This window comes from Saccoglossus kowalevskii, chromosome 14 (genome assembly GCF_978046115.1).
Source record: "Saccoglossus kowalevskii chromosome 14, keSacKowa6.1, whole genome shotgun sequence".
Taxonomy (NCBI): Eukaryota; Metazoa; Hemichordata; class Enteropneusta; family Harrimaniidae; genus Saccoglossus; species Saccoglossus kowalevskii.
The window spans coordinates 32,314,026-32,330,651 of NC_140654.1; the positions used below are offsets into that span (position 1 = coordinate 32,314,026).

Sequence of the window (16,626 nt, forward strand, 5' to 3'; positions counted from 1 at the left end):
CATTGACTCAGCAAGCTCAATGCTATCAGACATCTACATTAAAGCAGCTGGTAAAAGTCTTCGAAAACATGTAATTAAAAGTAAAAAGAAAAACACCAAAAAAGCCAAACCAAAGTGGAATACTAGAGAAGTTAATGCCTTAAAAAAAGAGGTATACAAAATGTCGATAAACATGAGTACTAACCCTTATAACAAACAACTTAGACAAGAAACTTATAATATGAAGAAAAAATATAGAAATTTGGTAAAAAAGAAGAGAAGGGAATATAAGAGTGACATCTTAAATAAACTTCAAAAACTGGGTGAATCAAACCCCAACAAATATTGGGAGTTAATTAGAGAACTAAAAAATGATAACAAAGACAATAGCTATGAAAATATTGATTGTAATAAACTATTCAACCATTTCAAAGACCTTAATAATGATACAGACAGTCAAGATATTAATACAAACATCAAACATGAGTCTAATATCTTAAATAAATTATCAACAGATTCAAAAGAACTAAATGAACCAATCTCACAACTTGAAATCCAAATAGCTATTAATAACCTTAAAAATGGGAAATCCCCAGGAAAAGATAACATCTCAAATGAGATGATTAAAGCTGGCAGGCACACTCTTATTATACCAGTTCAAAAACTTTTTAATATGATTCTTACAAGTGGATTTTTCCCCACTAACTGGAATACAGGAATAATAACCCCAGTCTTTAAAAAGGGTGATAAATCTGACCCGAGTAACTATAGGGGCATTACACTGTTAAACACCTTGAGCAAATTGTTCACAGCAGTTTTAAAACAAAGACTTATTAAATATATTGATGTAAATAACTTAATTGTTAAGGAACAGATTGGATTCATCCCCAAGTTCAGAACAAGTGATCACATATTTGTTCTGAAACAAATTCTTGCAAAATACCTGGAAAAAGGGAAAAAAGTCTTTGCATGCTTCATTGACTTTAAAAAAGCCTTTGATTCAGTTTGGCATCAAGGCTTGTTTCACAAACTTGCACAAAATGGTATCACAGGAAAATTCTTTACTATCATCAGGTCAATGTATTCAGAATCTCTAAGTTGTGTCAAAACCAAAAATGGCCTCACCAGTGAAGTCCCAGTAAAAAGAGGCATCAGACAGGGCGATGGACTAAGCCCTCTTCTGTTCAACATTTATGTGAATGATATAAAAAATGAAATTGAGCAGTCCAATAATGACCCCCCCCCCCCTCTCTAACAGTCAGTCAGCTATCCTGTATGTTATATGCAGATGACCTGCTTTTGTTGTCTGTTTCTGAATCCGGGCTGCAAAACGCTTTAAACTCATTAGGAACCTACTGCAAAAAATGGAAATTAGAAATTAATACTACAAAATCCAAAATCATGGTATTTAATAAAATGGGTAAACACATCAAAAAACACAAATTTTGCATTGACAAACAAAAACTAGAAAATGTCCCTACATACTCATACCTAGGCATCAAACCGAGTGCTTCAGGTAAATTTTATAAAGCACAGGAAGATCTCGCAAACAGAGCTATGAAAGCATGTTTCAAGTTAAAGCAACAATTATTTTCCGAAACAAACATCCCAATTAAAATATATCTCAAAATGTTTGACTCTGTAATTAAACCAGTGTTGCTGTACTGCTGTGAAATATGGTCAAATGAAAATATTAATATGAAAAATCTGTCCAACTTTAATTTACCTATGGAAAAATTACACAGTAAATTTTGCAAATTTCTGTTAAAAGTTAACTGCAAAGCATCAAATATAGCTTACCTTCTGGAATTAGGAAGATATCCTCTTGCCTTCTCAAGCATTGTACAGACAATAAAATATTGGCTCAGAATTTCTGACAAACCATGTAACACTTTAATCTATGAGGCCTTCAGACTAGGTGAAGATATGGACTCAAATGGGATAAAAAATTGGGTGTCCCACGCTAAAAACATATTTAATATTACAAACATGGACCATATGTTGGATACTGTGACAGCTGATAAAAAACAGACAATCATTACATCCCTTGAGAGCAATCTAAAATCAATGTTCAAAAATCATTTTAAAGAGACACTATATAATGATAACAAAGGTAAAAATCGCAAAAATAAATTAAGAACTTATAGAATGATAAAACATAATTTCGATTTTGAAAAATATCTGGAAGATGTAAAAAACCCATCGCACAGATCTGCTCTAACTAAGCTAAGGATCAATGCGCACACATTGCAGATTGAGGCAGGAAGATACATCAACCAAACAGTAGAAGAGAGAAAATGCCACTGCTGTCAGGAAAAACAAATAGAAGATGAAAGCCATTTTCTATTAAAATGTTCTCTTTATGCTGATTTAAGAAACAAGTTTCTCCATACCACAAAGGTCATTACAACAATTGACAAATCTGATATTGAAAACACTGTAGACATTCTAAAAACAAAAGATAAACAATCACTAATTCATTTGGCAAAATATATCTTTGAGTGCTTCAATTTAAGAAATGACACTCATAAACAAAAAATACCAGCTGCTTTATAATTAATATAACTTATGAAAATACCTTTTCTGTTTTTTGTTTTTTTCTAACCATTTCTTGTTCTCCGTTTTTATTTTATTTTATTTTATTATGTTTTCACTATGTCTTCATTTGTATTTTTCGTCTTGCCATTCTATATGTATTTGAAACTTTATTGTATTTTACAAATCCAGATCCAGAACAGGATATGATTTCAATAAAGGCATTACTTCCAAATACACCCAATTTACACTCGAACCACATAAACACACTTCCAAATACACCCAATTTACACTCGAACCACATAAACACACTTCCAAATACACCCAATTTACACTCGAACCACATAAACACACTTCCAAATACACCCAATTTACACTCGAACCACATAAACACACTTCCAAATACACCCAATTTACACTCGAACCACATAAACACACTTCCAAATACACCCAATTTACACCCAAACCACATAAACACACTCCCAAATACATGTAATTGGGAAATGGCCGAATAAGTGTACGACACTTGTGTATGAGTAGCGCCACCTAGTGTCCAGAGTCACAAATATGCTCCCATAAAGTGTGTTCAAGACTATCACAACTCTGTAATAGAATTTTGTTTGTTTTTTTAAAGGAAACGGGATTATGTAAAAATTAATCTTGACGATGCTCAGAAATTTGCTCAGACGAATGTAAAATAAAACTTTTCATATTTAAATTATCCCTGACACTAGAAGGCGCTACTCAAATACAACCAGTATATCGCCCTCTGTCAACGATGGACATTCGATTAAATATTAGTTTTGCGACTGGCCTACGCGAGTCCACGGGGAGGGGGGGGGGGGGGCATGTGTTCGTATCCAGTCGTATTTCACATATGCTTAAACCGATTAAGTTCAAGACTTATGTACAGGCATTTGTTCCTTGGTCATATTCAAGATAACAGCCATGTTTATGCAAACAAATCCATTAAAATCACGCATGTTCACCATTCCGGAGCCTTATCTCATTCATGTGTGGGTTGATTTGGTTTAAACATACTTTAAACACCATTTGTAATGCACGTCATCATACATTTTGGATCGAATTCAAAATTGCCGACCGGTGGCAATTTGTTCAAAGAGTGCAGTACCCGATTCATATATTGACATATTATAGACATCTTTAATATCTTCAACGAAGGTTATTTCGGCAATGTTTATCGTTGGAAGGCGTGAATAGTTCTGGTATCGAGATTTAGTTTAAAACAATTTGATTTGAAATGTAAACGCAGCGTGCATTTGGGGCCGGCTCAGTGGACAGGGGACTCTGATAATAAATATTACTACCCGAATATGGTCGTTAGGAGGGGAAAATGATCTCCCTGCGCGAGGGCACTAACTCCCATATTCGGGCTATAATATTTGTATTACATGCCTTTAATAATATAAAAAATATAGGGTTTATATCTTAATGTTTAAAGGTAATTCTTATTGGTAAAAAGGTACTTTTTTTCATAAGCAGTAAGTTTTTCATGCAATCGCGTTAATCGATCAGTTTGGCACTGCGGATGGATACGTTTACGCATCCTGTTAACCGACTCCCTTGGCAACCTGCAGACGATATTGGCTGCAGCAGACGAAATGGATATTATGCAGTGGTTGCGGTCGATAGGACAGGGCCAACTGTATGAACTTCTTGGACCAGCACCAGAAAATGAAGTACCAGACGCAAAGTACCAATAAAACCACCGAACGTGATGTCCGTCGCTGTACCGATCGGCGCCTCGAAGACATACCACCGGTCGAGTTTATTGAGCTTCTGGGCAAATCAGCATAAAGGACGGAGACGAATACGAGCCAGCTTCCCTCGCCAACGTGAATTGTAGTTTGGAGCCCCATCTTTGCAATAAGAAGTACTCCACAGGTCTAAATGATAGAGTAGTTCCGGGAATTTTTTTGATCATTGGACCTCTCTGTTGCTATTGACAACGGTCAGTACATGGCTCACTGGACCGCAAAAATCCTGATGTTCTTATTCTAAAGCGAGTTTGATTGGCGGGCGAATGAAGGCATGTAATAACGCACTGTATATAACTGTATTTTTTGAATAAGTTTCATGATAACAGGCAACTTAGATTTAATGGTCTCGAGACAATACCAATGGTAACTTTTAGCATAGCGAGCATTAAATAACTTTCAAGGTAACAATAAATTGTTTATCTTTTTAATGAATTCTCGCTCACCGTGATATTTTTTTATGCAACATACTACGACAAGGGTCTGTATTTGGAAACTATTTGCACATTCGTGAACATCTCGAACTTTACTTCGCAAAGAAGTCCGAGTCAGACGTGGACGCTACTTTTATGAATAAAAACAGTTGTGCATTTCACTGAACAGTCTACCCTTGATAAATATTGCCTGAATTGCTACAAAGTTGTCAGAGAATCAGTTTTAACCAGGCCCCAGGAACCTGCATGTTCAGCCTAAACTCCTCAAACCACTAAAATAATGTTCTTTCAATGGTCCGAGACTGCAGCAAAAAGGAATCGGGATGTATAGCGCCCTCGAGGTTAAAACGTTATGCGAGTCGTATATAAAATCAACTATTGGTCAAAGATCTTAAAACAAAAATATGTTTATTTAATTGAAAACACAATACAATTTTATACATTATAAAACATTTGCAATCCAAAACACACATTTATATATTCGTGTCACAAAAAACAACAACACACTATGATTGGTATAGCCAGCACTTAAAAGGTTTCTACTTACTATTAAGAATAATATTTCTTTTAATCACGACATTAAATTTGCACTTTTTGTATTAAATATACGTCTTACCCGCATTCGATACTGTCATTTCTAAATAAAGCCCTAGACCCGCCCTTATGTAAATACAACTTGGCATTAAATAATAAATAAATGGACAACTTTTCTGTGACACTATTGCTTCAGTATCCACCGTTATAATTTGATATTTGAGGATAATTCCCATAATGCACTTCTGCACCGGGAATGCTGGGATATTCGGCAAAATGAGGATAACCATCCGCACCGTAATAGGTATGTGGGTAGCTGTAAAAGTTGCCATGTGTACGCGCACTGGGATACTGGTCTAAATTAGGTTTCTTCTCTTTCATAGGTTCGCTTGTTTCTTTTTCATCTCGTGGTGAATTCTCTAATATTGGCGACGAATTTGCAGAATTAATTGGTGAAATTTTTTGTCGTTTATTCTGTGGCTCAAAAACTTCCGAATCGCTGGACACGTTAGAGGGGGGCGTGTTGACCCATGCGTCGTGTTCAGTAGTGTTTGGCGATGAACCAGCTGAATAGTGATTGGCTGAGGAGGTTGTGTACGTTGGAACAGTTGAAGCGGTGCATGCATAAGGTTGAGTTGTGGCCAATAGAAGTTGGTTTCCACCGATCCTACCACGAGGTGGCGCTCCTGCTGCATACCCCAGTCTCATTTGTTGCTGTATTTGACTCATGTCGTAATTATGAGGAGTAATGGTGTTTGGAGGAAAGTTCTCAAACTTAATTGGATCCAATTCTCCAGTTATCTTGTCTTTGGAATCATCGTTGTCGAATTGTTGCTGGATTTGTTCTTTAGCAGTTGCTTGGTCGTTGTGTATCGAGTTGAATGAAGACCCTATCGGGAGAGCCGGGCCGACTGGGTACGGACCAGTGGGATTGCTTCGTGACCCTAAAGCTGTCGGCGAGGGCGTAAAGCGCTCCATGCTCCTGTTGAAACTAGAAAGAACAAGTTTTCGAGTCAGTAACTTTACACACACCAGACACGTGTTATACATATATGATCGCTGCATCACAAGAAAGGGTATGCTTTTACTAGACTTCGTGAAATTGTACCCCCCCCCCACTCGACCCTCTTAAACAATATGGGCCATTTGCGATAAAGTCACCAATAACTGCCAAATATGGATAACAAGGGCGAGACTAAAGGCAAACGTGGGCTCTATATCTCGAGTAGAAATATATATCAAAGAAAAATATGATGGTTGTTACAGAGTACACACATCGCAAGTTGTATGTCATCGATAGTGAAATCGACTCAATATTTCTAGAAGCGGCGATAATATAAATTTCATAATATCAAGTGGGCTGATTTAACTTTCACAGAAAACAAACGCATTCTCGTCATTAATGAAAGGTCACGTGATAGAATAGAGTATCTGTATAGTGATGTGTAATAATAATATCTCGCCAAACGTGAAATCCAAATATACATGTACAACTAACTCCAATTATTACCCCCAATTATTTAACAGGAGAAACATGTCTAAACTCACCAATCATAGTTGTCCCGGAATCCTTTAGCAAATGGGTTATGGTCGATCTTCAATTGTGTTATCTAAAAGAAATAAACATTCGTGTGAATCTAATAACGACCGAAAAGGCGTGAACTCGTATGCAATGTTAGCGCGTGATATTCTGCATTTTCGGGTAGACTGGGTTTCTTTGTAAAATGTGTCACAAGCCGGTGTTTTTCTACAACATTGGACGTGTGTTAAAGATGCAATGGACGAAACTATTTTTAGATTGTTTTTCGATACTCCAAATCGGGCTGCGATTTATCATAAATTTGGAATAGTATTCGTCAGATGAATTAATCACTTGTACGCACGCGCAGTAATTGTTATTATACCGAAACGTGTACATGTGCGCAATGAGAATTACATTGTTTCAGTGAACGATTATTCAGGTGTATTACGAGTACAGCATATTAAGGTCACAATAAGTCGTAGTTCAATGCATTCACCAAACAATATTAAAAATTACATTTTCTCGTCCATGGTGCATAATTAACACAAAGAGGCATTGGGCACAGTAATGCATCAAACAAAAAGAAATATGATTTTTTTTTAAGTTTCACATTTTTGTTTCATCAATCATTTCAAGTATGAAACATTAAAATAAATTATTTTGAATGAATGTAAACTGGGATTTCGATCATCTGTGCATTTAATGATCTATACACGTATACTTACGTCTGTGTTCTGGTAGGCAGTGACGGCGAAGAACTGAGTTTCAGGAAAGCTGTGTGTTTGTAAAGTTCTCTGGTCTGGAGGTCTGTTAGGGCTCACTTCGATCACGTGGATTCTGGGTTGGTATTTGTGCATTGAGTTCAACACAATCTAAAGACAAGACCAAAAAAACTATTGAATTTTTGCCAATCAAATGTATTCATTTGTTTTTTTAGTAGTAAGTCTGAGGATATTAACTTAATTAATGTTCGAGAAATAACCCAAATAAAACTGGAAGCAAAACAGTTCTTGCATATTAATGAAATAGTAATTCATTCATGTAGTGTTCAACTTACATGACCATGTTCTTTTCCTTTGTTGTTGGTTAGTTTCAATTTACCAAATACCACTTCTTGTTTCATCCAGTGGGAACCAGTATTAGGAGAGTCAGGGTGGATGTAAATATTGGAACCTGTGAGTGAGGAACACCAATACTATATTTAACGCCATGTTTTTCACAGGCTATTCAAATAACCAATCATCGACTGCGCACGATATTAAGCGTAAACTAGCGGTCGACCAGAGGAAAAATAAATACAATTGTTGAGTATCACGAATTTAGAATAAATTCTATGTAACCTACCAGGATGTACGTGTTCGGCTTGACCACAAGGCACCCATTTACCACTCTGAAATTTCCAGTGGTTTGGATCGGATAGAACCATGTCTACAAACACATTGTAATGAGCTGTTTGGTCCAGTCCAGTGAAACGAAAACTCAAAGTTGGAAACATGCGCCTGAAAATTTCAAAGAATAAAAACAAATGAAAATAAAGTAGCCGTGTAACAAGTCCGATTACAGAATCGTTCGTCCTCTCCCCATGAATACGTGAAGAAGCGTTTAACGTGAAAGCCCATACAGCTGACTGTCAGCAATATCAGAGTACATGTTCTGAGTGTGGTGTATGTAAATCATTGCCGCCCTGGTTACATTATCATACAAACAAGCATTTCGACACCTTTTCGGAAAACTGAGAAGTGCAAGAAATAAATCATGTGAGCATATACTAGTACGAAATTAGGGGTAATTATTCTCTCTATCTAATATATGTTTAGCTGGAAACTTGTGTACAAAATGTATTAGTTTGAAATATGCAATATTCAGCAAGATGGAACAATATACACGATAAATTGTTGTATTGCCATTTCAAATACAGTTCTCCCGAACGAGGGTGTAATGATGTAGATATAGATCAGCATTACAAAAAAAATATGCATTAATTAATAGCTATGACCTCAACTGTGGTAATTGATTCGGTAAGAAATCGATGATTTGTTTTAGCGATTACAAATGCGAACAACTTTACAATGTCTCGCATAACGCACCGTGATAAGTTACTTTTTGATACTTGAGTACAATACGGCACTTTATTGAGTTTAAACAACGTCCATACACGTGTATGTACTTAACGTATTACAAAAGTCACATTAGCAACCACCATGCGATGAACACTTGGCGCTAATGAATTGACCCATTAGACAATCACTCGCAGTAAGGTATAGTCGTGGACGCTATAGTTTCCAATGAAATTCATGAAACAAGATTTAAAGTTGGACAGTTTATACGCGCACGGGCTTTCAATACTATATATCCCATTAACACCCATTTTAATATATATATATATATAAGGTTGATGATATCGTAATACATGTATTGCAATCAAGTGCAATGATAATAAAGGTGAGAAACTGGCAGACTTGAAATCTGGATTACGAATGCTCTCCGGGGTTAAGGCAGACAATGAACGGCTACATTAACGATGAAGTAATTAGTCTACAAGTGGACCGATATCCGTTTCTACTATATTGGATTACTTCTCTGCTGGCGACAACGAGTCAAGTGGACGGATTACAATGGGCGCACGGAAATGTACTGATTCAGTACCTAAACATATTTTATCAATAAAATACAAGCTATTTTAATGAGGGTGATCAAAGACATTGTGCAATCAGTTTATATCATCATTACGTTTAATGTGAGGGATATTTAATTGGGGCTTTTGTTGTCACCCAAGAGAATTGTGAAATTCAAGTTTTTTTATTGAACGTTTAGACAAAGGCGCAGTTGGGAAGCAAAGTTGGTGGCAATGTTTCCTACTTAGAAAAGTGAATGGAAACAAGAGTGTTGCATACGTTTACGCAAGTCTATTTATGGATGGTAACATTGATTGTGGGTTACTGTAGAAACAAACGTCCCTACAATAAAATACTGGCAACGACGTTGCGAAGATGGAGACAATAGAATAGTAATACTTTTTAATCATCTGGACGCAATCAAAAAAGGCAAACTCTATATTAATTTGAAACTTTTTAAAATGCTCTTATATTTCAGTAATTGTAGATTGCGTACACAGAGTTCCAGATACTAATGCATTCGAATATTATTAACGAAAAGATGAGTTATTTTATTGGCTGATATTTACATTGTACTCGCATTCATAGTAGTGTAAGAAACAATTACAATTTACACAGACAAACCCTGGCGTTGTATCACTGTGTTCTGAATCATAATCCCAACCGAGTCCGGGAAATAACATTTCTTATTAATTACCATAAACTTGTCATTTGCGAGTCAATGAACGAAAAAGTCACGATATGTTACCATGACGACGTGTTAGTATGTATAGGTGATTAGTGTGAATTTAATATTGTAACCTTTCAACACAAGTCGAGTGCTCCTTCACAAATGCGTCAAATCATTAGCACAATATTGTCATAGTAGATGTCACGTGATATACGTGGCTACTCGTACATATATATATATATATATCAATTGTACCTCTGAATGTTGTCAAATCTGTACTAACTCACGCCCTCCCTCCCTCCCTCCCTCCCTCTGTCTGTCTTTCCTTCTCTCACGCAAACGACTTATTTGCGCATCTCGGCACTATTTGAACACATTTCAAAATCACAAAACTGGTATACCGTAAACTACTTTATTTTCAATGAAATTTATTGTACACACTGATCGCCACCCCATTCCAGTCGGACAATTTGACATTACCATCTTGCAGCTTCTGTATGATTCAAATTAGACCACCTTGTATTTGGAGGAAAAGCACCATGACGTGATGTAAATGCAGTGTCCAGTCATTGTCACTCAACGATGCGGGGAAGCGGTCAGGGTAATTGTTATATTGTTTAACTTTACAGCGATTGAACTCGTCAAAGTGTATAGAGTGTGTTAATTGCATTTACATGTAGCGAAGAGCTGAAGAGAGAAAGTTTGAGTTTCTTCTCATTGATTTAAAATAATTAAGCCAAAAAAATTCAAAAAAAAAAATTCAATTGACACTATAGAAATTCATACAAGCTCCCAAAGAAAGTACATTTTGTGAGGAGGGTAAAAAAGAATATTCGGTCCTATCTTAAAAATCTTCCCATGAAGAGCCTGAGTTACTTTAGTGAATATATTACATAATATGTGATGTGTAAAACATGGCATAGCAAAATGTAAATTGGGTGGGAAATATTTTGAGAGTGAAAATATTTTTATGTGTACCATCATCTTTAAAAATAACGGACATTTTCAAAACACTGGATGGTACACTATTATACCAACTATTTCACACTAATAGGCACAGCGGTTGAACCCCCATTCAATTGATGAGATGTGGGTACGATGAGGAGTGGGGGAGCTATCGCGAGACTGGTGCAGGTAGTAACAGATTCTGAGAATATGTAAATGTAATTGATTCAGTTGGACGATGATTGAGAAAACTACAAAAACTTGTAAATTAATTTGAGATGAAAAACTAGGGTAAAAGCGATCGCACATTATATAGCATTTGTGGGAAATCATACGATTTTAATTTTGACACCTTAACTTTGTTTGCGAATCAACATGCTATGCTTCTGGCAACATTTTCAGTCAATTTCTGGAAATCTAAACATGAAAAATAAAGATGCCGACTTTTTAAAGTTTTATGGTTTCAATGCCATATTTGGGGGGGGGATATTCGACAAAAAATAGTGCTTCTTATTTGATAAAAATACAGAGAATTTGAAATAGGCAATTCAGCAAAAACTTTTAATGGACGAAAATAGTTCATTGCTTGTTGTGATTTATAAAAAAATGTCTACCAGAGTAATACATACTGTCATACAGACAGACAAAGTGAGTGAAACATATGGTGCCACTAACTAGATGTAACTCGTAGCGATAGGTTATTGCACTATGTCGTTGAAGTCGAGAGGAAGTGGGAGGGGAAACTTTGCCAGCTGTGACAAAGATACACAAATAAGTGGTCGGGAAAGCCCTCTATTGTAGAATATAATTAACAGCATTAATGATGGGTAAACTAGTTTCCAGTTCGGTGATGGTAAATTGTGCGATAATAATGCAATTGAAGTGAATTTTCATAGTTCGTCGCTAGTACTAGTGAGAGAAATTCATAGCTACGCAACATTGCAACAACTCGCGCCAATGAACGAGGCTTTCTGGAAGCGACGCAGGTGTTAATTGTAAAACAAAGAATTTTAGAAAAAGCCCAGTTTAAAAAAAAAATCAAGCTAGCAGACTAGAGAACGTGTCGCATTAAAATGATTAAACAAATGCATATTTGTTTTTCAAAATAGTTTTAGGATAAATGATGTACACGTATTCAAACTACATTTTCACTTTTTTTCAACTGCTGATCGTGAAATAGATAACGAGATACACATACCGTCCTTGCTTCGTTATAATCATTTCCGTGTTGTGTTGGTGGAATTTCAACCAGAGATCTCTGTTACAAAGATACACGCATGCCTTGTTGTACGAGTTTGCCATTGAGTTTGAAGTCGAGGATTGATAACACTGGCTACTGCCGTAACTTCGCTCAAAATTAGCTAGCTGGTTTGAGTAACTTGTAGGTGAAGACGATGGTAGGTTAGCTAAGCCAATGTTCGCTGGTCCTCCTTTTCCTAATATGTAATTACCTGCATTTGGCGCCATTAGAGTAGATGCTACTGGCGGCGATCTCGAAGACTGGGAATGTCTCGAAGTGATGCTGATTTCAGTTTCTTCATCATCGTCGTTACGTATCGTAGTTGTAGCTGTACTGGAGTCTGTCCGGTTACTGTTATCGTTGCTAGCGTCGTTTCTATACGCGGGCAACAAGTTGTTTATGGAAAACCCGGCATCTGTGGGTTCTTCTCCGCTGACGTGAAGTACATTCATTCTGTTTTGTCTGTTGGATGCATGTGGCTGATTGCCCATAGATGCTGCAAATTGGTGATGTTGCGACACTTCATAATGTGCCATCATTCTGTACGGTTAAGCCACTGCGTTTACGAGACTTTCACAAGATCACCCAGGTCTACGGTGAAAGAAGGGAGGGAGGGAGACGTGCAATTCAATCGATTAGCTCAGGACAGTGGACGGACCCCATGTGTTGCAATTACTGAATTGCCATTCAAATTCAAGAATGCATCGCTGCGCCTCATTTGCATTTTCAAAACCCGATTGGTCAAAAGAACAATAGAAACACCAACGTTACCTGTATGCCTTTAACTGACGACCTGTCAATCACACGACAACAAAGCCATGACTTGCTTTCTACGTAGTCGAAAATTAGCAATACACACAATCAATGGATTTATTGTGACACTGTGACAAATGAAAGACCCACGATAGAAATAAACAAAACTCTAATGATTCAAATACAGGTAAATTAGCGATTTCCATCAAAAGACACACTATACAAACAATTTATGCCTATGTCAGTAGAAAACATGTTGGCCCGTCTGTCGTTGGAACGAGCTGCACAAATCCCCGGTAACACTGACAGTGGCAACACTTTAGGAATTATACATCTATCACTATCAGCGATACATGCGACGCGATCACGTCTGAATAGTGTCTAAATACACCCAATATTGCTTATTGGCGGTAGCGTGTGTCCCATTATTCACGACGCATGTGTATTAATAATACAAATTAGAACGATATGATTTGCCAATAATTGCATCATGTCTCAATTAATACGATTGTGTTGACTAATTGGCTATATGCAATTATCAGAATCAACGCGAATGCGACTTTGTATCTACCAAGACTCGCCCAGTTCAGAGAGTATGTAGTATAAAAATGGAATACAATTGAGGAATAAATTTCCGATTACAAGGTTAGGGACTTGACGTAATTAGTAGTTATAATTCAAATAAACATGTTTGCAAAACAAATATAGTACAAGACTGGTTCTCAGATGAACCCGAGACTTTGATTTTATAAAGGCCATTGTTTAGATTAAAACTATAACTTTATCTTTTATCTTATTGCTATATATGTATTTAGCTAACAATGTAATGATATAAATTATAATATTACAGTTACACGCATAAAAATATAGAATAAAATCCTATTATGTTATTAGTCTTCACAATTAGTATTATAAGATAATATGAACAGAATTAGGGGAGCATCGACAGACTCGGAGTGGGATAGGGTTTGCGACATCAGCAAGCAACATCAATGTCAAAGATCTTTAAAATAACTAATAAATTCAAAATATTGAGTTGACGTAAAATGTATGTTATTTAGACCAAATCGACGAAAATACGGCAGTTATCGTGCAATATCACCCCATGGGAGGGAAAGTATGAAGAAAATTGAAAATAAAAATATTCGTCGAAACAACCTTTGAAATTTTACTACACGCTACAAATCCAACTTTGAAATATTCAATTTTTTAATGTCAACATATTCTGGGTTCAAGGACGGTCTAGATTATACCGTACACGAAGTAATAGCCCATCGTTTACGATGTTTACGGTAAATTAGTACCATATGATTTATTTTGGAATTGTTCGAACACATTTCTGCTATAATTACAGAATGTAACGGCCGTGTAAGTTGTATGTGACCACACCCCTCGTGTGACGGAGACATCACGTATCTGTCCCTTGATTTCAATGACTGATAATGAGATGATGACATCGGTATAAAAATTATATGTGTATGTATATACAATGTGAAAGAGCTCGGGAAAGCACGCTGTAATACTAGGTATCACGATGACACAGATCCCAGATTAAAATGCCGTGGCAAATATTCAGTAAGACCAACCCAATAATGTGTTCTCTTCTATTTAAATCTCGCATTGAACGAGACCAGTGTAATTGCGATCGATGCTGAAATCATATGACAGATGTGATGATTAGAAGAAGTGGTATTCATTACATATTTACTAGCATCATTTCCACTGACGCATCAATGACGTCAAGCACTGAATTTGTGTACTTCAGAGTTTTTATCTTACGTTAAATCACGATGCATCATAAGTAAGTTTCTATTATTATAGTTGGTTAATTTACAAAATTATAATTATGTAAACGGACTTATTTATTTATCTCGGGGGGGGGGGTACCTATTTTGAAAAATGATAGAATGTACCACTAGCGTCTTCATACCTCTTCAAGACGGCCAACATTTAGAATATGTTTTTTTTTATATTGGTGACGAATTACTTGCAGTGAACCATACTTTATCAGAAATAACAATTTTTATCTTTATGTTCATAATTTCAGTAACTGATGCTGAGATTGTAGTCCCCATTTCAGACATTTTAGCCCCAAAATAGTCACCGCTTATGTATCTGTACATCTTAGACAGTGCTCTCTTCCCGATAGTACGGATGCACAGGAAATGTTCGCGAACGGTGTGCTTAACTGCTGTATTATTATCAAGATATCAATAATTTTATTAAAGGGCAGTGGTCGTTGCGCAGCGCGTGTTTGAGCTTCGTGTAAACGAACAATGTACTTTAAGCCAAGAGCATCAGGCGAAATTGTTGGATCAGTTTGAGAAAGTTACGTAATATATAACAGCGCCACCACCGACAAAGAGTCACCTCACAATCGCGTGCGCGCTGTGTTTCGCTAAAGGGGAGGTAGGCAAAGGAGCTTGGATTAGTACGATACTGGAAATAATACATGAATATTTTCCTTCTTGGTTAAAATAAGTTATTAGTAACATTGAAGTCATAAATAAAAAACAGTACTGTAGAAATACGCCTGTCTATTTTATAGTCCTTTATATCGGAACACAGACGCGCACGCAATCGTGAAGTGGAAGCGCGCGTAAACGTTGTTCGTCGGTGGCGACGACGTTAAATACTGACAACTTACAGCTTTTTCTATCTATTCTATACGTGTCAAATTGGTGAAGATATAGAATACAGATATAATGGCGCATTATTCAGTTTGTGTGTGTGTATTTATTACGCATATTATTATTTTACTAATAGCTAGTTACCCGTGGAAACCATGGCCTTTAACTAGTACATTCACATTAGTACGAATTATTTATAATTTATAAATATAATATTTATAATTAAAAAATCATGTTAACTCATGATTTCTATATAATTGATTTGAAATATTATTTATTAATAATGAGAAATCTCAGAATTGTTTACATATAATAATTATATGCTTAAATCCATAAAAAACGCTATATATATAAATAAATAAATGCATTATTTACGACATTCGTAGAGAACGGTCGAACACCTAATAACCAAATTCTCCTTATTTTAGAAAAATGAAATTTATGTTTTTTTGAGCAGGTTTAGAATAATCTTTATGAGATTTTGAAGTAAACCAAATTTGCCATGAACATAATTAAAATCTTGTTCCTTTCTTTGCGATTAGGTGCCGTACGCGAGCGCCGGTTCGAGTCACGCACGCAGTACGTACTAGTATTTACTATAATTAGACGTAGTATTTACCTTGCCGTTTATTCGGTGTTATTTGCTTACTTGGCGGGATAAACATGGTTCGAAATCGGAGTTACCCGGTAGTTGGTTGCTAACAACGTATCATTACCTACAGTATCGCAACGACATATCGTTTTTTTTTTATCGCCGTTAAGATTATTTCGCCCGTAATCGTACTAAGTTTAAATATAAATCATAAAAAGTGGCCGTATAGTAGCCATTATTGGAATCTCTGGATTTTACACCCATTATTGAGCAGCCCATATTAGTTGATTCTATTTTTAAATAATTTAACATGATGTGTTTTATAAACGGCAAACTTGCACTATAATGTGAAGAAGAGCACGCTACTACAATGGCAAGAGTATTGGATGAACAATTGCT

General features: G+C 36.2%; 1 protein-coding gene across 1 annotated transcript; it reads right to left on the minus strand.

Moving 5' to 3' along the window:
- Positions 1-5,117: 5,117 nt before the first annotated feature.
- On the minus strand, positions 5,118-12,889 carry tbr1 (T-brain homeobox protein). The gene is made up of 6 exons (NM_001164990.1): positions 12,211-12,889; positions 8,127-8,281; positions 7,840-7,955; positions 7,508-7,654; positions 6,809-6,870; positions 5,118-6,251 (listed from the first exon to the last, which is right to left on the minus strand). Exons 1-6 carry the CDS (start codon positions 12,789-12,791, stop codon positions 5,453-5,455), a joined length of 1,860 nt encoding a protein of 619 aa, NP_001158462.1. The 5' UTR covers positions 12,792-12,889; the 3' UTR covers positions 5,118-5,452.
- Positions 12,890-16,626: the final 3,737 nt, after the last annotated feature.